This window comes from Panthera leo, chromosome A2 (genome assembly GCF_018350215.1).
Source record: "Panthera leo isolate Ple1 chromosome A2, P.leo_Ple1_pat1.1, whole genome shotgun sequence".
Lineage (NCBI taxonomy): Eukaryota > Metazoa > Chordata > Mammalia > Carnivora > Felidae > Panthera > Panthera leo.
In genome coordinates this window covers 75,652,804-75,677,327 of record NC_056680.1, presented here as the reverse complement: position 1 = coordinate 75,677,327, position 24,524 = coordinate 75,652,804, and the positions used below count along the sequence as shown (strand labels likewise).

At 43.1% G+C, this 24,524-nt stretch overlaps 1 protein-coding gene across 6 annotated transcripts in view; it reads right to left on the bottom strand.

The window, feature by feature from the left end:
* The window catches only part of NRCAM (neuronal cell adhesion molecule), a 77,148-nt gene that overhangs the window by 13,647 nt on the left and 38,977 nt on the right, over nucleotides 1-24,524 (bottom strand). For 4 of the 6 annotated variants that reach the window (XM_042915026.1, XM_042915037.1, XM_042915054.1 and 1 more), the window contains 8 exons: nucleotides 23,249-23,350; nucleotides 18,894-19,091; nucleotides 18,703-18,773; nucleotides 17,053-17,278; nucleotides 16,565-16,680; nucleotides 14,413-14,620; nucleotides 11,869-11,991; nucleotides 11,052-11,237 (listed from right to left, as the gene is read on the bottom strand). In XM_042915026.1, coding sequence (XP_042770960.1) covers nucleotides 11,052-11,237; nucleotides 11,869-11,991; nucleotides 14,413-14,620; nucleotides 16,565-16,680; nucleotides 17,053-17,278; nucleotides 18,703-18,773; nucleotides 18,894-19,091; nucleotides 23,249-23,350 — 1,230 coding nt within the window. The remainder of the gene's footprint in view (nucleotides 1-11,051; nucleotides 11,238-11,868; nucleotides 11,992-14,412; nucleotides 14,621-16,564; nucleotides 16,681-17,052; nucleotides 17,279-18,702; nucleotides 18,774-18,893; nucleotides 19,092-23,248; nucleotides 23,351-24,524) is intronic. The other 2 variants (XM_042915032.1, XM_042915045.1) reach the window with 1 other exon arrangement.

The window sequence follows — 24,524 nt, the reverse complement described above, 5'->3', positions numbered from 1 at the left end:
GATGAGGGAACAGCCAAATTGATTTTGAATTTTTACCTCTATGTTCCAAAAAGAAAAGAATCACATATTTCACAATCCCACTCTTTAAGATCAGGCAGACACAGCAGGAGCATGCGTGCGTATGCTCACCTAAACACACACTGGTGCACCAGAAGTTGACTTAAACAAAAATGATGTAAGTGAAAAGAACTTCTACTGACTTCCCATCCACATAAGAAGGGATCTAAAGCCCAGAGTGGCTACGAGAGGCTTCAACTCTTCCTAGAACACTCTAAGATCATCTTAACTGCAGATACACGTACAAACCCAAGTCATGGCCACCACTGTGCTTCACACACACACACACACACACACACACACACACACTGAAGCCTGTGGGACCTTTTCTTCTTGAATCCGAGTTTCAGTGGGCAGGTATTTGTAGGATTAAATAGGAGAATGAAAAAGGATTTTCACTTTATTTAAATCTTTACAATAAAATTATGGTCACGCTTGAGCAACCCATAAAGCAATACATTAAATAAAAAGACAAATATAAAGGATATGAAAAAAGAAAATAAGCCAGAGGAATAAAATTTGCTGGTTCCTACAAGTCAGTTTTTTTTTTTTTAATTTACATCCAAATTAGTTAGCATATATACAAGTCAGTTTTAATAAGTGTTCTGCTAGCACATTGCTTGATGTCTCCCGGATAACCTGTGCTCTGTGGGAGTAGGTCTCTGAGGCAACGCTCAGAATAATAATGTGCAGGAGGCAGAACTAATAAATAGCTATTTATGAAGAATCCATTAAGCACAAAAATGTCCTCTTGAATTAAAATAGAAATGTATAGGAAGAGCAAATCGGGGGGCGTCTGGGTGGCTTAGTCAGTCTGGGTGGCTGAGCGTCTGACTTGGGCTCAGGTCATGATCTCATGGTTTGTCAGCTGGAGACCCACACAGGGCTCTGTGCTGACAGCTCAGAGCCTGCTTCAGATCCTCTGTCCCCCTTCTCTCTCTGTCCCTCCTTGGCTCGTGCTCTCTCTCTTTCAAAAATAAATAAACATTAAAAACAAAAAAGAGCAGAACATTTCCTTGGCCAAAGACAGTTGACCAAAAAAAACCTGTTGAGCCCGGTAAAAGCAAATCTGCGTTACATCCTTTGTGATATCCGAGAAGACAGGCGCTGATGGGAGACAGAGACGACGAGGAGGCGGGGTCCTCACAGGACTGGGGGCAAAGAACCACAGCACCCACACACCTCGTATGGTCTCATCTGATTTGTTTTTCAGTTTGTGCCAGGGGAAAAAATTAAGAAATATACCTTAAGAATTCAGACTATAAAAGGCAGAGATGGTGTCATGGTAAGGAGATTCACAAAAGAGGGGCGCCTGGGTGGCTCAGTTGGTTCAGCTTTGAACTCTTGATTTCAGCTCAGGTCATGACCTCATGGTTTGTGAGATCGAGCCTCACATCAGGCTCTGTGCTGACAGCGAGAACCCGCTTGGACTTCTCTCTCTCTGCTCCTCTCCTGTTCACTTGCTCTCTCTCTGTCTCTCAAAATAAATAAATGAACTTTAAAAAAAAAAGATTCATGAACGAAGCAGAGAGGAAAGCTGAATCTAGGTTCCTGAAGTTATTTAGCACAAGTCAGAGAGAAAAGCAGCTCATTAAGGCAGGGTTTAAACATTAGCCAGAATGCTACGCCTCCATGCCGAGCACTGACACTCACATGTCAGAACTCAGCATGGAGGGGAGGAGGAGCACGAGCGGTAGAAGGTGCGCTTTCACACTGGACTCAGTCTGGCAGCCCTACTGGACAGAGCTGGGAAAGTGGGAGGACACGGGAGTTGGATGAACGGTATTTGCTCCTGGAGGGAATATGTTAACTAAGGTCACCAGGGCTTAATCACGACTTACTCTTTATCATAGCTACATCCGTGGCCTTCTCCTATCTCTCCACTGCTGGCACACAACAATGGCCCACCCGTTATGACGGTTCACCTTGAACTACCCGCCAGCTGCAGCTGGAATTGTACGTATAGCAACACTGGAGAAAAAAAAAATTGTTTTCTCAAGGGTTTGCCTTCTGTCCTATACAAGGACAAAAAAAAAGCGCCACAATCTGATGTCACAGGTGGCATCTCGTTCTAGCTAGCCGCAAGCTGGGAGTACATCGGCGTCTTCAGGGGTCCGGAATAGCTGGACAGACGTGGCAAGTGCCAAACAAAGTGGTCATTTCCGCCTGTCTCCCTTGGGGCGTGGGCCTCTGTGACCCTGGACGTGGGTGGAGTGAGAGCCTCTCCTCCAGCACTGGAAGGCTGAGCCTCGAACCCCAGTTCTTCCACGTCCCAGCCGGGTGACACTCCAGTGACCTGACGTGTCAGTGGGTACTCACCCCGCCCACCTCACAGGACTGTGGTGAAGAAGTGAATGAGAAAAGCCATGAGAACCAGTCGCCCGGTGTAGATCCGAGGTGACTAAACGCTAGGCTGTTACTATTATCATGTATTATGTATTATGTATTCTAGCCATAAACGAACAAAACGTCTCCTTGAGCTTTCGGTATTTTGAAGTTAAAAGCCATCGATAACAAAAAAACACCCATAATAATAACTGTGAATGGATAGTCCTCTTTTCAGTTTCATGCACCACTTTGCTAGAGCTCTTTACACAAGGTCTTTACAAAAATGCAAGGAACAGAATAGCAGAAGCATGGCTTTCTCTTTCTTTAAATGTTATGATCTTTGCTCATAAATAATTTAAAGTGTAGTTTAATAAGCAGCCGAATATTACCTTTGATTTCTTTTTTTAAAGCCACTCGTGATTATAGATCTTATAAATGATACATGACTTTAAAAAAACCTTTTTTAATGTTCATTCATTTTTGAGAAAGAGAGAGAGAGAGACACAGAGCGTGAGTGGGGGAGGGGCAGAGAGAGGGGGAGACACAGGATCCCAAGCAGGCTCCAGGCTCTGAGCTGTCAGCACAAAGCCCAACGCGGGGCTCGAACTCAGGAACGGTGAGATCACGACCTAAGTCCAAGTCAGACGCTTAACTGACTGAGCCACCCAGGCGCCCCATGACTTTAAAAATCATAATGCTCGTGTAACAAAAGACATGCACAAAATGCATTTTGCCTATGGGTTCTACAGCAAAGGCAGCATTTCCTCAAGAACGCACCAAGCGACTGAGCGTAAATACTACGGATGATTAATCACTAAGCGAGCGTGTGCCACACAGCCCTTCTTTAAGCAAGCAGGGATTGTTTTTCATCTTATGCATTAATATGAATATTCTTGCATCGCACATGAACATTTTCTTTATTTTAGAAACTTCAATCGTTTCTGGTGTATCAGGATACCATACCAATAACGAAAATTATGCAGTCAAATTTGGTGTGGTAACAATGAAATGCACGATTTGAACAATTTCTTATTCTATTCAAGTGCGATCATCTTCACATCAGTTGCCTAGTCAGACTGCAGGATTCTGCTGGATTCCAGTCCCCCTTGACATAAAAAATTGTGACTCCATCAGCGAGTTATTTTAGCTTGAAAAGCATTTCAAAAATTCTGTCCTAATTCCAAGGGAAAATTTACATGTGTAAAGATGTCAAAAATTGAATTACCTAAATAAAGTAGGTGAAGAGTCATTTTTCCCTCTGTTTTTGTAAGGGTTTTTGTCTATACTGTGACTAGAAGGTGATCTGCTCAATTCTGTCATTCATTAGATATAAAGAGCCAAAGATGATTAAAAACCCAAACTCCCAACCCAATTGTGCCCCACACAAAGACATGCACGGCCCTATGCATAACACAACCCCACTGGCCCCCTGTTTCCAAGTGGAATGCCCCGTGGCATCACACTTGAGTATGAGCCACAGTGAGCATGGCACACGCCTCACCCAGGCTGGTCTCAAACACATCCTCTCGACTCACAAAACCAGAGACCCCTCAGTACCAACTCAAACTGGATATGTTCCTGGCATTAGACCCTTTACCCCAAAGAAGCTCTGAGAACCATTTACAATTTCTTCCTTCCTTCATTCCTCTTTGCCTATGGGACGTTTGCACAACAACTAATTTAAATATCTTAAAGAACTGGAAATCACTCAATGCTTCAAGAAAGGAAAATTCTTTATATGCTAAAACCAAAAACCGAGGATGCTTAGGTTTATCATTTTAGGGTATTATAAATCTAGTCATGTCAAATAAATCAATTAAAATGAAAGACCACATGAAAATACCCTCAAAGAAAACTTGAGCAGATATCCAGACTGCATAATTGTATATATTTCCACTGTAAGTTTTATTTTTTAATGTTTATTTATTCTTTGAGAGAGAGAGAGAGAGAGAGAGAGAGCCCAAGCAAGGGAGAGGCAGAGACAGAGAGGGAGACACAGAATCCGAAGCAGGCTCCAGGCTCTGAGCTGTGAGCACTGAGCCCGACGGGGGCTCGAACTCACAGATTGCAAGATCATGACCTGAGCTGAAGCCAGACGCTCAACCGACTGAGCCAGCCAGGTGCCCCCATTCCCACTATAATTAAATCTTTTTCTTTATCTGCACTTTGCCTTATGAAACTACTGAGTTTCTCTAACGATGTTTATAAAAAGAATTGTTATACCTTAACAAGTTTAAGTGAACTATGGAAAGAATTGTGTTTTAAGGCTCACAAGATGAATCTCTTGGTGAACTTAAATGCCTTCAAATTTATCTAAGTTATCAATTCAAACCTCTCACCTTCAAAACCATTCCTAAAGAAATAGTTATTTCTAAACATATTTACTTGCATGATAAAGGCCTAAACAGAAAGCTGGACAACATTCCACTTGTTGTCACAAATGCTCACTGGCCACCCAATTTATCACGTACACAGCACGATGCACCGGGGTGGGGGCATGGGTTTTCATCACCTGCTTAAAATTAAAGTGCGCCACCTGGGTGGCGCAGTCGGTTAAGCGTCCGACTTCAGCCAGGTCACGATCTCGCGGTCCGTGGGTTCGAGCCCCGCGTCAGGCTCTGGGCTGATGGCTCGGAGCCTGGAGCCTGTTTCCGATTCTGTGTCTCCCTCTCTCTCTGCCCCTCCCCCGTTCATGCTCTGTCTCTCTCTGTCCCAAAAATAAATAAAAAACGTTGAAAAAAAAATGTTAAAGTGGCCCCGTCTCCTGGTGGGCGTGACCAAGATGTAAGTAGAGCACCTGATTTGGGAATACATTAAATAGTGAAACATAATGGGTGCTCCCTCCAAATGTAAATGTTCTGCAATTTCTGATAAAATTCTGTCGCGCAGTAGGGCAAAATGACTACTTTTAAGTCAGTTTGACTTCTGCTTCGTTAAGGTCCAATTTGAAAAAACTTTTCTTCTTTTCTACTTGTACTTACAGGTATAACTTTCGCTATATTACTCTTGTTTACATGTTGTGGGTATAGAACAGTTTTAAGCGCCATGGTATGAAAACAACATATGCAATGGAATGTATCATGTCCCTTGGTTTTTACCGACATGAACAAAAGAGACTCCTAGCTACGTATAAAATATGTAGTTTGGTGATTCAGTTCACTACAATTTTTTTAGATAATTATGATTTATTTAATTGGATCAAGTTATCTTTCAGAACAATCCACAGGAAATCCTTAAAATTTCCTTAATCTCTTAAAATAAGCTGCTCAAATTCACAACTGGGTAATGAAATTGTTTCTCACTGCCAGCTACATCATATTCAACATAAAAGTTTACATGCTTGGGGTGACTGGGTGGCTCAGTTGGTTAAGCGTCCGACTTTGGCTCAGGTCATGATCTCACGGTTCATGAGTTCGAGCCCTGCGTCAGGCTCTGTGCTGACAGCTCAGAGCCTGAAGCCTGCTTTGGATGCTGTGTCTCCCTCTGTCTCTGAGAGATTTTCCTCTTAAAGGAATATAGAATGATAGGAATATGATCCATCACCAGACACAGTAAATACGAACATGGATGTAAAACATCAGTGACAAAGATCCCAGGCAAAACATTAATTTCTTAAAAAAAATTTGGAATCACGGAACTGATGAATTTAGCCTTGGTGTATTTATTGAAGGTGTCAAGGCAGAACCACAGTGAGATACTTGCAACAGAAGAGCATTTAGCTTGTTCTTAAAAAAATTTTTTTTTAATGTTTATTTATTTTTGAGAGAGAGAGAGACAGACAGAGTGTGAGCAGGGGAAGAGCAGAGAGAGAAGGAGACACAGAATCCAAAGCAGGCCCCAGGCTCTGAGCTGTCTGCACAGAGCCTGACGCAGGGCTCGAACTCATGAACCGTGAGATCATGACCTGAGCCTAAGTTGGACGCTTAACCGACTGAGCCACCCAGGCGCCCCCACTTAGCTGATCTTCAGAGAAGATATTGTACTTTTAGTGCAGAAATTCCAACGCTCCTTGCTTTTACTCTCCACTCATCAACTTCCTTGACATGCCAGCCAAAGGAGTAGGAGTGTCATATCTTTTTTTTTAATTGTTAGTCTCACCTGCCAGATTTTCAGCATATCAAAGGCAAGACCCATCTTACTAACCTACACAGTGCCTTCAAAAAGGCTGGTGCCTTTTATGCGCCAGACAGACATCAGCTGTTGAACTGATTGAACCTTTTATATCATCCTTCTGTTGTTGTTGTTCAGGCCAAACGATAAACCTGATTTTTATTTATTCTTTAGCTTGTTGCTTGACTTCACTGGTTGTGGTGGGACCAACTCTGGTGTAATTATTCAGGGGGAGTCTGACCACAGAGAGGACTGGTCACCAGCTCCCCGGTGCCCAACGCTGTTCAGTCCTAACTGACTGACCACAGTCGGCTGCTAATTATATCAAGAATCACGTTCGGTTCCTGACCTGCCAGTTAGTCTCTCCCTATTCCCGTACCCCAACTAGTTCCCTCACAAAAGTGTTCTGATGACTGGTCCTGAGGGTGAGAAAGTAAAAGGCTATGGATAAAGTCGTGTCCATCCATCAGCAACACTGAGACCAGAACTCAAATCCATTATCTGTGTGTTTTTGGCTCATTTCTATAGATGCCTTCACAGATCTATTTCCTAGAATCCCAGGTCCCAGAACTACTTAAAAGGGACACAGAAGTTGTCCCTTTAAAAGGACACAGAAATTGAACAGACACAGCGAACCAATAATAACTCTTATACAGACACTGAAGGCTTCACCCAAATAAGGACACAGAGCCACATAAAGGACTCCTAAAGATCTCAAGAGTGTGTCCATGTTCAAATTAAGGGTTGTTGAGGGAAAGGGTCACTATGGCGTTAGCAGAGCTAACTGTATTATCCCGGACTCTACTTCTCGGTTTACGTAATCCTTTTGTAATTATATATTTGTAGGCTTGGGTTTCATTAACATCTCTTAAAATCTGTAAGGAAATTAAAAAAAAAAAAAGTAAACCCAGAGGCATCTCTTTTCCCCTTTAATCAGAGGTGAACTAAAAGCAGTAGAGGCTGATGTGTCCAACTGTGGAGGACGTCATGCATGTTTTTTCTCAGCGGTTCCTCTCTTACTGTTTTTCATCTGTTTTTAAGGTAAAAACTAAAACACACATAAAAATATTAAAATTTAGAAGGATCATAGAGAACCTTCATTTCTCTCCTCGCAGGGACTATCTAACCTGCGTGGAGAAGGAACAGAAAGAGAATAGAATTCATGCTTCGATTGAAAAAAAATATTTTTAAGGAAGGGGAGCCCAGGATAAAAATTATTCTTGAACAGTTGAAAGTCTTATGGCAAATGCCATCCCTTTAGGCAAGCAATGTTTACTTACTAGCGCACTATTAAAAGAAACAAGGCAGAAAATCATGTTAGGTGTGGGTTTTAAAAAAATATTTAAGCACTATTTCTCTTTTTATCTGAGGTACATCAGATTTCAACATTAGGGGCATCATGATCCTTCTGACACTCCATTTTTGCTCAACTCTATAATCCTCAGTAACTCGCAATTCGAGTTAGTAACACTAAATGGTAGAGCCTAAATGATTAAAAAAAAAATTTTTTTTTAATGTTTATTCATTTTTGAGAGACAGAGCAGAGACAGAGCATGAGCGGGGGAGGGGCAGAGAGAGAGGGAGACACAGAATCAGAAGCAGGCTCCAGGCTCCGAGCTGTCAGCACAGAGCCCCACGTTGGGCTCGAACTCACGTACCGCGAGATCAGGACCTGAGCCGAAGTCAGACGCTTAACGGACTGAGCCACCCAGGAGCCCCAAGCCTAAATGATTTTAATAAAAATTTCTTTTAATTGGTTTTAATTCATTAACATCAGTGAGTAATCCCTCCCCCCCCCCCCCCACCCCCAGCCACCTCCCGGGAATTCATCCCCTCTTCTAACTTGGCAAGTCAGTGGAAAACTAAGCCTCCCAGACAGCCCTGTTATAGCACAATTACTCAGCTACTGGCTCCAGGCGGAACCCCAGGGGCACGTCCCCTGCCTGGGGAGAGAGGCCAGGCTTTCTCTGGAATGCTTCAATGGAAGGTTACCGGGGGAACACAGCAGAGAATTATTATAACACAACCAAGGATTTTAATTGATATGTAACGATCCCAGGCAAGGCGCCCCTAACGTGTAAAAGAGAGAGCTCCGTCTTTCTACGGTGTTGTGGACATTTGAATTTTTACGACCTTGTTCTTTCAAGTCTAAAATCACACGTACGACATTATTAAGATTACTGAAAATGGCTACAGTTCTTATTCAGTCACTCCAACCTCTATCTGATCTACTTTTTACAATTTACCAAGGCTACAAATATAAGCGAATTTCTGCCAACACGGGAGATCTGTATCAGGCCTACGCTTACAAGACCTGAGTATTTTCAGGCAAAGCACTTATTTCTCTTGGTCTCCTTCTTCCCTATTTGTACTCAAGTGTGTCGAAGTCCAAGACAAGCCCTGGCCAGGGGATGCCACGTGATTACCGTGCCCTGTGGCAGGGACTCCGGGCTCATTAAAAACCTAACAGATCGAGGTGCCTGGGTGGCTCTGTTGGTTAAGCATCTGACTCTTGATTTCGGCTCACGTCATGATTTCATGGTCACGAGATCAAGCCCCACTGGGCCCATTGGGCTCTGCTCGACAGCACAGAGTCTGCTTGGGATTCTCTCTCTCCCGCTCTCTCAGCCCCTCCCCCACGTGCATGCGCACGCATTCTCTCTCAAAATAAATACGAAAAACTTAAAAAAAAAAGAAAAGAAAAGCTAACAGATCAACCAATAACCAAGGGCCAAAGACTGAGGCATCTTTGGAACCGCCTCATGTGGAAGACCTATCACAGGGCATTCGAGTCCCGCTCTCCCAACAAACCTTTCTCACCCAGACAGCCGAGAGAAACGGAGAAGAACAAAAGTACAGGTTGGCTATTCCCCAGGGGGAAGAGACTCGTGCAGTTTGGTGAAGACAGGATGGAATGGAGCATGCGGGCTTGACCGGAGGACTTGGTCGGAGCGAGCCCTGGTGGTCGGAGACTGTGGTTCCCGGGCCAGTTAGAAGGTGTCCAAATGGACGGTGTAGTGTAAGGTCAGCCACGTGTACGCGGTGTCTATACAGAGCAGAGCTAAATCAGGTGAGAATGGGCAGCTCGGTCGATCTGAGTTCTTACAGGCTGTTTCCACTACAGGACTAATATTTCTGAACCCTGAACCTGTGGTGTGGCCACAGGGAGGATTTGCGACAATGCCCAGTTTGGGTCCCGTCCGACCCAGCCACGGTCATATTGTTAGAAGCTAAGATCAGGGTTTGGACCAGGGATAGGTCTTGAGAAACAGTGTAAGTAGAATTCAGTGTGTGGCTTTCTACTTGTAAACAAAGCTAGATATTAATTTTAAAGCCAAGATCTTCTAAGACCTTCTCTTCCATTTGGTGTTTCAAAGCTCATTTTATATCATTTTTTTTAACCCATGCTGCACTTCGCCATGTTTAACATTGCAAATTTCACACATGTATAAAGTCATGCAGATGAATTATTTTACCTTTGCCTGCACCTACATCAGGCGGAAGAATACCAGCTTTAATGAAGGGAAACAGAAAAAAACAGGACACTATATAGTTAGAGGTAACACACCCATGAGCATGTAAAGCGATATAAAAACACTCATTAAAATGCCAAAGCATGCAAGGAGAATGAAGTGTACCATGTCAGGTACACGGGACAGAGATACGTTGGTGTCCCCGAGCTTACCCAGTAATCAAATCCACACACAACTTAAGGCGCATTATTCATATCTGTCTATTATGTAACAAGTCTTAACGGGGACTTCAAACCAATGTTTGGGTAGAAACATCATTTCCTCATGCTACGGAAGATGATCCAATACATCACCCTTAAAGAATTCTATAATTTAGAGACGTGCAAAAATCAGAAAATCTTTTATAATGTTTTTGGTAATTTTCACTGAATCTCATCTTTTTTTTTTTGTTTTTTTCAAAATAATATTTTAAAATATGAAAGGAAGCATTAATTCCTTTTCTAGAGACTCTAATGGGACCATTTTGCTTTCTTTGGACCAGATGGCACACCGGAATACAAAGTCCCACGCTCAAACACAAAATAAACGTGCTATTGAATAACTGTTTCATATTCCTTGCTAGACAATCTAAATTGTTATGTGGCCTAGAAGATTATTTTCTGGCAAATCAAGACCAGAACTAGAATTACATTTATTTATTTGTATACAGATGTGTATGTCAGTGGGTGCACATATCTGTATGTCACATGTATGTGTATGTGCATGCGCGTGTACGTATATATGCAAAGTTGTAGACAGGAAAGAACATGGCCTTGAACTTTGAATTCATGTGTGGCAAAATGCTGTAATGACATTTCAACCTAAGTTTAAAAATTTCACACAGACGTGGGAAACAAATATCAAATAGTTACCCTCATAGGAATTAAATAACTGATTGTACAGATGTCAGGGTGAGAAATCACAAACAGGTGTCTGCATTAGTTGGGAAAGATAGATACTCCGTGGGAAGAAGGAAGAAGGCGTCCACTTAGGTCACAGATTTTTATCTCGTGACACTCATAGTGACATGAACGTTAAACATACCCAGCTTACCTTCATCCACAGTTGTCACTGCTTCCTCTGTGATTTGACTCCCCGATCCTGCTGCTGTTTGCGCATAGAAATAAAACTTATACCGAGTGCTGAAATTTAAATTTTTTAAAGTCCAGCGCGTCTTGTTGGCAGGAATTTTCAGATCCACCAGTGGGCCTAACTCGTGCGTGCTGTTGACTGGCAAGAAGAAATAAGAAAAAGTGCATTCCCCGTGAAGTTCTGTAGGAATAGTATTATCAATAAGTGTGCCAACCAAAAATGTCAAACTTGGATTACACTGACTTTTGTGATCCTATTTATTCTTTGCCTGACATAACTCAGCCGCTTACAGCTCCTCTAATATGGCAGAACAGGGGGAAATATATTCCCCATCGGCTTAGAAGCTAGGGGAATTTGACAGCTAAGTTGCAATAGCGTTTCTTTATTTTGTAAGTTGGCAGGTGGAATCATGTATTGATAAGCCCAAACCTCATCTGCAGAGGCCTTGTACTAAAGGAACCCCTTTTTTTCCTTTCTACCCTTTTTTTTTTTTTTACTGTTTTCTAATTATAGACAATACCTACCTAGCATCCACCCCACCCTCAAAGGTCTGTATCATTCTGCAGGTTGCTTGATTTTCAATAGCGTATGCGTCTTTAAAAAGTATGATGTGAATGAAGTTCCTTCTGGAATACCAGTGGAAGGTGTATGTACGTATATATTGTGCAGCATTAAAGAAATAACCAGTTTGTATTTTAAGGAAACAGTTACTTTTCTGTTTTCCTTTTTTAAGCCATATTCCCCCCTTTCCCTTCTCCCAATAACTTACTTGGCTGATACTTTAAGGTGTATTCAGTCAAAATGCCATTCGGGCGGCTCGGTGGGTCCCATTCCAAAGTGAGGGAGTCTAGTGTCGGGTTAACAATCTTCAAAGAGGACGGAGCACTGGGGACTTACAGTGAGAACACGGAATCAACGAGAAGGTTTGTGAAGGTGTCAAAATGTGTTAAAATGACATAGTGTACCATATTCACACCATTCCCCAAGGTTTTCTGTAACTCACTCTTGTTCCCAATCCTGCCCAAAACACACTCACAGAAACCTGTGACGAGAACCCGTTCAGCTATTCTCTTCCTCTTTTTTCTCGTCATTTCCACTGAGGCTCCTTAAAACCATCCTCCGCAATACATACAGGCTTTGCCTCTCGATGGATCCGAACTAGTATTTTTAAAGGGGACGGAAATTGTCTCATGAATGGTGTCTTAATAAAAGCAAAACGGGTGGCTGAGTCAAACTATTCTGACCAGACCTTTGAGTAGACGCAGCTGCGTTCTGGGCTATTAAGGGCTGTTTTTCTCCAACAAACCAGGTGTCTCCAAGCAGCCAGGACACCCTGCCTGCTGGGCTCTGGGCATGAGCCAGCCTGCCCAGGTGCAGAGCGGTTCTCACCCGGAGAGCTGACAGACGCCCAGAATGTCATGGCGATGGGCAGAAGCCACACAGCTGGCAGACCCTTAGCGCTGGGAAGGCCCCCAGGTTCCCTGTGGCAGAGGCTGGCAAATTACCAGAGGAAACACGCCTGGTCCTCTCTCTCACTTCCTCCTGAGGATGACAAACGGAGGCAGCTCTCCCTCACGGTCGCTACCTCCTCTACATGCCCACCCTCTTCCCTAGGTCCGGTAATGGCACCACTGTCTCTCCCCGACTTGGAACCAAGTCTCTCCCTTGAAACCAAGGAGTCACCCTGAATCTCTCCCTCTGCCTCATTTCTTCCATCTCCTGGGATACCACATCCTGTCAGTTCCACCTCGTACAGGTCGACCACATCCATTCCCTGCTCTCCTCTCTGCCACTGCCCCATTTGGGGCCTTCAGTGGCCTTTGCCTGGGCCTAGAAGGTTCCTGGCACACAGTTCTAAGCTTCCCCAAGGCACCCCTTTCAGAATCTGATGACAGCCAAAAACTCTCCCCAGAAAAATAAACACATACTGTATATAAAACGAGGGGGTTCTCGGAGCTCCTTAAACCCATTCGTTGACCCCCAAGAGACTGTAGTCTTCAGGTTAAGAGCCTCTGGCTTACAGGTTAATATGATACGAGTCCTCCTTGGCTGACCTTCCTCTCTTTTCTCACCATTACTGGATACACAACTTGCAGTTCCTTAAGGAGACACGCTGTTTCACACCATTGTGTCTATGGACACAAGACCTTCTCTCTTCCTTAGCCTTTAATTCACCGGTCATCGCTACTATGACACCTTCCCTGAACCATCTCTAATTGCCGCGTGAGGTCTCACTAGTAAAAGCCTAGAGAGGAAGGAGTCTTTAACCTCTAGGGAGCAATGAGTCCAACCAAGGACAGGCAATTGTAACAAGATGGGAGCTTGGACACAGGATGGCCCTCAGAGAATGCTGGGAAGGTGCCAACATCATGAGCCTTTCAACCAGGAACCAGAATGGGTTTGCCTGTAAACTGCTTTTATCTAAAAGAGCTAAGGAATCCATTTTTAATACGGGCTTGAAGCAAAATTCAAATGCATGAATCCCTATCTTTCTTACTCTCCTGTCCCCCTCTCCCTCATTCACCAGGCTCCCATGTCCCTGTATCCAAACTCCTCATGTCCCACCCCTGAATCAATGGATATTTGATCCTCCCTCCTCCTCCCTTTGCCCCTTCTTGCCATGCTTTTCCTTGTCTTCCCAACGCATTTTGTCAAGGCTTCTAACTCGGCTCAACTTCAAATTTTTTCTCTTTTAATGTTTGTTTATTTTCGAAAGACTGAGAAACAGAGCACGAGTGGGGGAGAGGCAGAGACAGAGGGAGACACAGAATCCGAAGCAGGCTCCAGGCTCTGAGCTGTCCACACAGATCCCGATGCGGGGCTCGAACTCACCAGCTGTGAGATCATGACCTGAGCCAAAGTCAGACGCTTAACCGACTGAGCCACCCAGGCGCCCCATAACTCAGCTCGAAGTTGGCATAAACTATGAAGGCGCCCTGGGGAAGTAAGTAAACCACGACTTACAGAATTATTTTTCTTGCCAGGTGTTTTAGGTTCTTATATGAGTTCTCATACTTTTCAGATGAAGTAACAGAGGCTTACAGAAGTTACATAACTCACTTCAGGTCAGGAAGTTAATGACCCCAACCAACATCAAATTAGCAAGGTTTCTGACAGTGGGGCTAAGGGTGGAGAAAACTTTCAGGCAGGAGAGGGGATTTGGAGGAACACTTTATACTGGGAAGCCTTCCAAGGACCCTCAGGCCACCTAGGAGTGGACACTATGCCAGCTTTGTGGGGCCTCTTCTGTCGTGCAGAGGCTCTCAGGATGCACCATATGTTCTAGAAGCTCAGAGACGCGACCGCCCCCTACCTCCTTCTGGAGTATTAAAGACTCTGTCGGGGCTGGCCGGGCCCTCCCCTTTCCCGTTGACCACTCGCACGTTCAGTGCGTAGTGGCTGAAAGGCTCCAGCCCGGGCAACATGCCGTGTGTCTTGCTGTCCTGGAAAGTGAGGATCTTTTTCTCGATGTGGCGTCTGTTTCTCTTAAGTGAACCCTCCTGTGCCTTCCAGTAGTAAATCTGAAAGAGCAAGAACAGAAGTCAGGGACAGGCAGAACGGGGCAAACGAGATTCCTCCTGCTCATGAAACTGAAGTCTGATGGTTGTGCCCTAGAGGATTTCCCTGGTGCATTTTAGAACTTGATTCCTGGCAAAACCAATAGACATTGATTATGAAGCAAGACAGTGGAAGCCCAGAGATAACGTGGGAAACTGCATCGAGAATATGTGATGCAGCCTGGGCTATATACTGCTTGGTGGGAGGTGTCTAAGGGAAATAAGTGGAACAGCACAATACCCGCCCAGTTCTTTCTAGAACATAAGGTAAAGGAAGATGATAGAAGGACTGAAGCGGCTTACTTGTATAAAATATGCTGAAAGTAAAAATTACTGCCCAATGTTTACATACTTGCCCAGAATACAACTTCATGTGCAATATATCATTTAATTTAAACCTCAAAGCCACAGCAAAGCTTTTATTATTATTCCTTTAGCACAGATGAACCCTGGACAACTGAGTGGCTTGTCCCCAGCCACAGGGCAATCAAAAGCCATAGTGGATCCTCTACTCCCAAGTCTAGGCCTTTATCACTATGTCAAACTGACTCACTTAAAAATACTTTTTTTTAGGGGCACCTGAGTGGCTCAGTCAGTTAAGCATCCAACTTGGGCTCAGGTCATGATCTCACGGTTCATGAGTTCGAGCTCAGGGTTGGACTCTGTGCTGACAGCTCGGAGCCTGGAGCCTGCTTTGGATTCTGTGTCTCCCTCTCTCTCTGCCCCTCCCCACTTGTGCTCTCTCTCTCTCTCTCTCAAAAATAAACACGAAAAATAATACATTTTTTGTTGTTTGGTATTAAATGGCAGGCACAGATTTTGGAGAGATGGCTAAGCCAAGGGTTGATTAACTGTGGTTAAAAATCCAGAATTATTTATTAAGTCCTCTCAAATTCTTCTTAAAAGTTTAAAGCCATTTTCAGGAGAAGTCAACATATATACAGAATCTGGCAAACCCAAAATTCAGTGCAAATAGTGATCTCTAGAGGCCAGTTTTTCTCCTACCTATCAAAAACCTTCATGAATCAATTTTTCTGTGCCTCCCAAGAACAAAGATAACTGATGTTAGTGAGAATGACCCAGCTGGGACTACATGATTTTTAAGTATAATCTGAGTGCTTTTTAAAAAATGTGCCTAGTGGCACCTGGGTGGCTAGGTCAGTAAAGCGTCAGACTCTTGGTTTCAGCTCAGGTGATGATCTCACCATTTCATGGGTTCGAGCCCCACATCGGGCTCTGTGCTGACAGCTCAGAGCCTGGACCCTGCTTCAGATTCTGTGTCTCCCTCTCTGCTCCCACGCCCCATGCACTCACACACACTCTCTCTCAAAAGTAAATAAAACATTAAAAAAATTTTTTTAAAATGTGCCTACATTATTTTCTGGACAATTTAGTGTATTTGACATGTGTAGTCAGTATTATTATTATTTTAAAATTTATTTATTTATTTTGAAAGGGGGGGAGGGGCAGAGAGAGGGAGAGAGAGAATCATAAGCAGGCACATGCAGGGCTCAAACTCACGAACTGTGGGATCATGACCTGAGCCAAAATCAAGGGTCGTGTGCTCAACTGACTGAGCCAGTCAGGCACCCCAGTCAGTATTGTTTTAAAGCTAGGTGCATTTCATTGTATTTTAGTTTCTTAAACTTTAGTTTCCCCCATTTTGCCCCTATGTTAATGGTTGGAAGGATTTGAGATCACCTATGGGAAAAGGGGAGAACACCTTTTTTTTTTTTTCACTTTGGATGCATTGAGGTTTTGCTTCTGCTATAGCTGGGGTCCTTAGATATGGCCCTGCCTGAAGGGATAAACCAGAAGTCTCAAGGCCTCAGACCAAGAGAAGTGCACCAGGCACCAGCCGATGGCCTGTTCCTACGGAAAGAGTGCAAAAAATCGGCCTTGACTTGCCCGATAGCCTTGCAGGTGTCCTCGGATACTTTTCGGAGGTACTGGGTCCCAGTGCACCTCAGCTAAGGTACTGTTCACCACATTTACACGCACATTTCCGGGAGCCACCATTGGGACTAGGGAAAAACAGGACAGGGGGTAGAAGTATCAGTGTTATTTTGAATTTCATGCAAAAATGCCCCAAACAATTTTGGCTTGAAGTGTGACCCAGCCCTAGTCTCTGGGTTATCAAGGACTGAGAGTTCATTTGATACCTGTTCATTTGACTTGGTGAGAATAACATACCTTTCTAAAATAGCGACGCTTAACATTCTGAACCTACTTTTTACATAGCAGGCTGTTTAAATTCAGGAATGTGGAGCAAAACCGTTGCTGCCTCCGTCCCTCCCAATCTAAGTGCCCTCTGAAAATCGTCTTGGCTTGCACCTTGGTAAGTCTGTTTCACTGGTATAAATGAAAGTATAAACGAAATAGCATCAAACACTTACGGTCTTCTCCGGAATGGCCCCTGACCACAGCCGGCTCTGGAGCAAACCCCACATCATTCAGGGCCTGCACTTTTATCAAGTATGGAACAAAGGTCGGTGTGCCTGAGACAATATATTTGGATACGTTCGCCACAACCACTGACGCCCATTCATCATCGCCATCTTTCTGGCGCCAGCTAACTTTGTATTGGAGGCCCGGCCCATTAGATTCGAAACCATTCAAGGGCTACAAGAAAAGCCAAATAAATCAGAGCTTTTAAAACAGACTGTGCAACTTTTTCCCGGAACACAAAATTCAATTCCCAGACTTAAACTGAAACGCTAAAACCCAAGCTATTAACAATATTCTCCAGGGATCTTTTATCTTTTTTTTTTATTCATGATGAGATTCAAAGTTTGTTTGGGATCAACATTTCAAAGGTTCTTAATTTCTTTTCTTTCTTTCCTTTTTTTTTTTTTTTAAGTAGGCTTCACGCCTAGGGTGTAGCCCAACATGGAGCTTGAACTCAAGACCCTAAGATCAAGACCCAAGCTGAGATCAAGAATCAGATGCTTAACCAACTGAGCCACCCAGGTGCCCCACAAAGCTTATTAATTTCTGTCTTGAAGTAGTAAATACCACATAAGCCTCTTAAACTCTGGCTCCACAGTCAAGGGTGGACAACTTAATAGTTTCCTTCATCTATTCCTGTTTGTGTGACAGCCCATAATTGTTTATTTTACTTAAGAGACTGAAACTGGTGAACTACTTCTTTCTTCATTAAAAAAAAAACAAACGAAAAAATGTTGGTTTGTCTGGGCACCTGGCTAACTCAGTGGGAGGAGCGTGTGACTCTTAATCTCAGGATTATGGGTTTGAGTCCCACGTTGGGTGTAGAGATTACTTAAAAATAAAATCTTAAAAAAAAAAAAGTTGGCGTGTCAGTCTATCCTGTCATGTCTGTATGTATATAAATGTACAAGTACGTATACATATAGGTGTGCCTGCATGGGTCTACCAAAGTTAAGTTTTAAAATCACACAAGTGAATATACGTTAATTTTTGAAGTCCAGAAAATATAGATAAACCAAAAGAGAGAGAGAGAGAGATAGAAGAAGAAGAAGAAGAAGAAGAAGAAGAAGAAGAAGAAGAAGAAAAAGAAGAAGAAGAAGAAGAAGAAGAAGAACAACAACAACAACAACAACAACAACAACAACAACAACAACCAGCAGCAGAAGTAGACGTTGAGTACTGGGAATAACTTGGTACACGTCTTCTAGATGCTTCTCTATGATGATGATGATACGAGCTAGCATTTATTGAGCACACATTTGTGCTAGGCACAGTTCTAAGGGCTTTACATGTATTAACTCCTTCAATTGTATGAGGTTGGTTCTATTACTAGTCCCACGATACAGATACACAATGGAGATGGTAAGCAACTGGCTTAGAGTCACACAGTTAGTAAGTGACAAAGCTGGGATTTGTGCCCATTCGTTCTGGCTCCAAGAATCAAGCCTTTAACTACGACACAATAATGTTTCTTAAATAAATATTTTTCCCCAAAATGGGTGATATGGGATTTCAATATAGACATTGTTTAAAAACAACTTTTTTTCTTTCACTCTAAAATACACCAAGGAAAGCTGAAGACTTCATGGTGAGCTCACCTTCCAGGTAATCACCAAATTATCAGGCTCGGATCCTAGTCCTTCCACAGCCGTGGGATTTGTATCTGGTTCTAGAAGTTAAGCAGTCACATATGTGTAAGCTTCAGTCTTTCTCAAACAGTGGAAAGGTTTCCTATTTTATTTCCCATCACAGAAGGCACCCCCCCCCCCCCGCCCCTGCCTTTACCTACCTGCAGCTTTAGTCAAATACTGTTCAGATGGCTCACTGGGCAGGCTCCTCCCGAGGCTGTTCACCGCCATCACTCTGAAGGAGTAGTTCACATAAGGTGACAGCTTCAGCTGGGCTGTGGTCTGCATTCCAGAAACCTTGGTTTGGTGGTGCCACAGTCCTGCCTCATGCATTGCGTCTTCATATTCAATGATGAATTCTGGCCACAATACATACACACACACACACACACACACACACACACAGAACCCAAGATAATGAGGTCAGTCATGCAACGGTAGGTTGCTAGGACAATGGACAGGACAATCTAACAAGAGTAGCTGAACATGAGTTATTTCCCTTTCAAGAAAAATTCCATTAGAATAGTTTGATTTAAGAATTCTATCATTATCCTCAATACCCAATAACCAATAATATTTGGTATTCTTTCTCCAGCATGCTTAATTTAGTTACTTAAAACTATTTAGAAGTGGTCTATACATCCTTTGGAAAGTTTAAGTATATGGAAAGATGGTCAGGTCATGATCTCACAATTTGTGGGTCCGAGCCCTGTGTCAGGCTCTGTGCTGACAGCTCAGAGCCTGGAGCCTGCTTTGGGTTCTGTGTCTGCCTCTCTCTCTGCCTCTCCCCCCCAAAAAAATAAAGAAACATTAAAAAAATTTAAAATAAATATAGTGAGAGACCACTTTCCACTAAACAGATAGGCAGTAATCAAAAGTTTAACAGACTTTGTTGACTATTACACAGGGAAACAAGCATTCTCATACTTTGGTTCCGGGAATGTAAATCGGCACAACTTCTGTAGAGGACAATCTAGATTATCTCACAATATTCAACTCTGATATCCTTTGATTGAGAGATTGTACTCCTAGCAATTTATTTTGAATGAATGTACTCATGCATATGCTCACAGACACATGAAAAAGAATCCACATTGTGGCACTGTTTGCTGTTGAAACAACATAAGTGCAAAACCTTAAACGTTCACCAATAGGACTCTGATCAAATAAATTATGGTGCATCCACACAATGGAATAATCTGCAACTGTAAAAAATGAACGGGGGTACTCCATTTGCCACTGAAATGGGATGATTTCTAAAATACACAGTTAAGTGTAACCAAGTAGGGTATAGAAAGGTGTGGGACACTTATGTAAGAGCACAAAGATTTACCGTAACACATACACATACATATATGTTTGACTATACGTGTACTGCCCCTCAGAGTACCCACACTGATGGCATCAGTATCATGGAGAAACGGGGAATCAGAGGGGTGCAGAAGACTTACTTTTAAGTGCATATCCTTTTGCATTTGCTAAAATTTTGTGGCATGTACATGTTCTACCCTGGTAAAAAAAATCGGTATTTAGATATTTATTAATTGCCTACAAATGTGCCATGCGCCATGATCTGAATTACAGATACAAGCACGAAGTAGAAATGTTGTGTGTCGCAGTTCTCTGAAGCTAAGTAGCTCAAGTTTTCCTTTCAATCTCCATTGGCTTGCTGGTGATCTCCAGTCTCATGAACTGGTGCCATTTATATGGGCAGCCCCTCTCCCTCCCCTGAACTGTAGACTTGGACAGATAGTTCATTGACTCAACAACTCCACTTGTTTCTCTATTATAGCATGACAAACTGTTTACGACCAAGAGTGATCCTGATTCTCCTCCCCAAGTGGCAGTGACAACTCAGGTCAAAACCCTGAAGTCCAGTTTGGATCCTCTCCCTTCATAGTTTCAGTAGTTTTGTTGGCTGTACCTTTAGAACATGCAAAATCTGACCATTTTTCAGCACCTCCATCCTCTTGGCCTATGCCAAGCCACCATTATCTCTTGTGTGAATCATTCCATAACCTCCCAACTCACGAGTTCCCAAATTTCCTCAGTTCATAGTGCACTTAGTGTCTCAGTAATTTTCTTCACGGTTCCCTTAGGCCAAAAGAAATATCTAGCGTTTCCAGGCAAGTCATTAGGTCTATACAGCTTCGTAAATATTCATGTCTTAACAACTTAACCCATTCGGCATTGCGTGACTTCTCGAACCTTGTGAAGAGACTGGTCACCACCTTCCTCATTTTCTGTTACACACTGATTTTCACGTGGTACTGGCTTTTTACCACAGCGATAAAGGCTTTGCATATATGGCATCATCACAATATGATACAGCAATATCATGTTGGAACTGTAGGCGGCCCCAAGCTAGTATTTCATGTGGTGTGTAACACATGTGACTGTGTTTTTTAAATTGATTTATTTTTATCTTCGAGAGTGAGCAAGTTGGGGAGGGGCAGAGGGAAAGAGAGAGAGAGAATCTGAAGCAAGCTCCATGCTTAGCATGGAGCCTGACATGGGGCTCGATCCCATGACCCTGGGATCATGACCTGAGCCAAAATCAAGAGTCGGAGGCTCAACCGACTGATCCACCCAGGCGCCCTGTGTTTTTTAAACATCAAAATTTAAAAATCAAAAATTTAAAAAAATACCCCGAGGCACCCTCTGAGTTTGCTGAGGTTCTACAGGGTACTTCATGGAGAACTGCAGTCCTACATGTCTCCCTGCATCCCCTCTTGTTCTTCTAGAGACCATCTTCAGTAGAAGAGCCACCATGATTCACTCCACTCCTCTACTTAACTCCCTCCCATGACTTCCCAGCCCTTACAACGGCCTGCAAGACCTGCACGGTTCACAGTCCACCCCTTGGTTGCTGCAGCAGCTCAGGAAGACCTCTCATGCATACTGAAGCAGATCCTTGGGGAAGGTGCAGCTGAAGGAGCCTGATGTCAACACTCCTTGTGGCAGGTTCTTTCCTGAAGGAAGGTCTGAGTAGTGTGTGTGTGTGTGTGTGTGTGTGTTCTATACATATATATGTGTGTGTATATACATATACATATACAATGTGTATTACATTTTACATAGGTACATACACATACAATCATATTATATCCAACATGATATATATTATTAATTTTACATCATTTCTGTCCCCTCTGCTAAAATACAAGCTCCATATGGGCAGAGATTTTTGACTATGTTGTTGTAAAACAGTGCCTGATTCATAATAGGCAGTCAATCAATATCTATTGAATGAATGAATGAGTGGATGAATGAAAGAGTAGAAATGCTTTGAAATCTAATGGTCTCACTTTAACATTGGTACAAAGAGTCTGCAAGCATCCTAAGTGGCTAAATCCAGCTACTGTATTTAATTAACTGGAAGACTCAGCATGAATGGATGAGTGTTCTGGTCAAGGACTAAAAACTCAGTTGAGAAAGGAACACCATTAAATAACACAAGATAGAGAGGAGGCTTCTGTTGAATTGCACTGGAAATAGTCTGTTTTACCAGCAGGTGCAATACGTCAACACTCACATCATTTCAGAGTAATCTGGGGGTAGTCATCAGAAAGGAATTTAGTTTTCCTGCAGCATATACCTGAAGGTAATAATATATCACAGGCCTGTGATACTCTCTGAAGTATCTCTTCAGTTCTAAAACTTCTAAACACATCTAGAGTCTAATTTTATTAAGTTCTTCCAGTGTCCTTATAGTGTGGCTCCTCCTTTGACTTTAACTCTCTAGGCTAGCATCATCACGGCGAGGATTGGACACTATGGAATGAGCCTCTTCGTAGCAGGGGCTGATGGGAAGAAAGAGGCCTGTACTGGAAGGTGATGGACTTAATGTCCACACCCAGCTCTGTTACCAACTGTGGGTCTAAAAAGTCACTTTACTCACCAAATCTCAGTTTCCTAATATGCACACTGGAAGGACGGTGCCTGGTCCTCCTACTTTTTTCTCCCACATTAATAGGCAAAATGAGTAGCGTACATCTTCCTACTATGGTGGAAATTTATGGTGATTCTTCTTTTTTTTTAATGTTTATTTATTTTTGAGAGAGACAAAGAGTGTGAGTGGGGGGGCAGAGATAGAGACACAGAATCTGAAGCAGGCTCCAGGCTCCGAGTCGTCAGCACAGAGCCCAATGCAGGGCTCGAACCTCACAAACTGTGAGATCATGACGTGAGCCGAAGTCGGACGCTTAACCCACTGAGCCACCCAGGCGCCCCAAATTTACGGTGATTCTTTTGGATCTCGTACACAAAATGAAAGTGTATTTGCTTAGTTAGTTAACATCATCAGCAATTAAGTAACGTCTTCTACCAGAAGCTGTAACCAGGAATAACTCAGGCTCTGAAGAGAGGGGAGCTATAAATAAAGGTTTCTGTTCTATTAGTAATGAAGCAGAGAATGCCAGCAAATATCTCCATAAGGAATTTCAATCACACGTGATAAAGTACTTCAGAAATGGTCGTGAAATTGACCAGTGACAAAGAAAATGACACCACATACCTATAATAGGGCTATTGTTGTCATCGCCTGGGGTCCACGACAGCTGAACACTTTTGTCGAGTTGATCCGTCAATTCTAAATCAAAGGGAGGATTTGGGACATCTGTAGACCGAACATACACACCACGGTTAGCCATCCATCCTTATGAGGTTGTCTTTTACTTACTTGTAACACCATTCACAGGGGGTGCATCTTAAAGACACAGCACACTTAACGGTCAAGGAGCATGCAACGGAAATGAAGTGCCAACAGCCGAGGTTGCTGGGAACACACAAGCACACCCAGGACAACCCATCAATGAGTTCTGCTTGCTTCTTTTCCCAATGAAACCGAATCACGTGTGACCAAAACCAGTGGGGAGGGCCTACGTGGTTCACCAGCACCCTCGGTGTGTCTTCTCATAAACATGAAGGAGCGCAGACAGAAAAAATAACACTGAAGCTTAATTTCTAATAAATGGGAAACAGAGAACGGCAAATGCTGAAACACAAATACAGGCAAGCACAGGGACTGCTGATTAAGAAGGCTTAAATGTTCTTTCGGAAACGCAGGAAGTGATCGATTTTGGAGCTCCTGGAGAATATTTATGTTTTTAAGGGAATTCTAAGATTGCTGCTCTGTAAGTAGCCCTCAGCATGTGTACCTCATGCAGATACTCACTACAGTGGTCGGGCACATGGGGACACGGTGTGTTTACCCTCAGAGGACACTAGGGTACAGACACCTGTTGGACGAAGGTGTCCCAGAAGCATGTCCGTTTCTTCTAAAGGTACTTCCGAGATCCAGAGAATTTACATTCCCCTCTGGGCTCTTTCCTGACCTTGCTCTTGGGCGTGATTGTAGCCCTTGCGGAACCAGAGGCCATAAAACTATGGGCACTGCTTTCCTACCAGTAAAGAAACAGTAAATGTCTACCAAGGGCAGTTCTACAGCATAACTAAGGATACTCTGTGAAATCCAGCTGAGTTTATGCTGTAAAATTAATTTTTGTATTTATATGCTGACTAAAGATGAGGGTTCTTTAATCAAAAAGAGTTCTGGAAATAATTTCTGATTTATTTTCCAGACTCGGAAAAATCACACAACTTGGAAGTGCCTTCATGTTGGTCCTCCTTTAGTGATTTATGTTTCTTAAACACAGTGAGTTGGTTTTCTCTAAGACAATAGTCAAATGTTGTTCCAAACAGCCATTGTTTTCCTATGAAAATTTCTCAAATATGGAATCCCAAAACATTTATGTTTCCAAAACAACTTGCAGTAGACTGAAATGAAAACC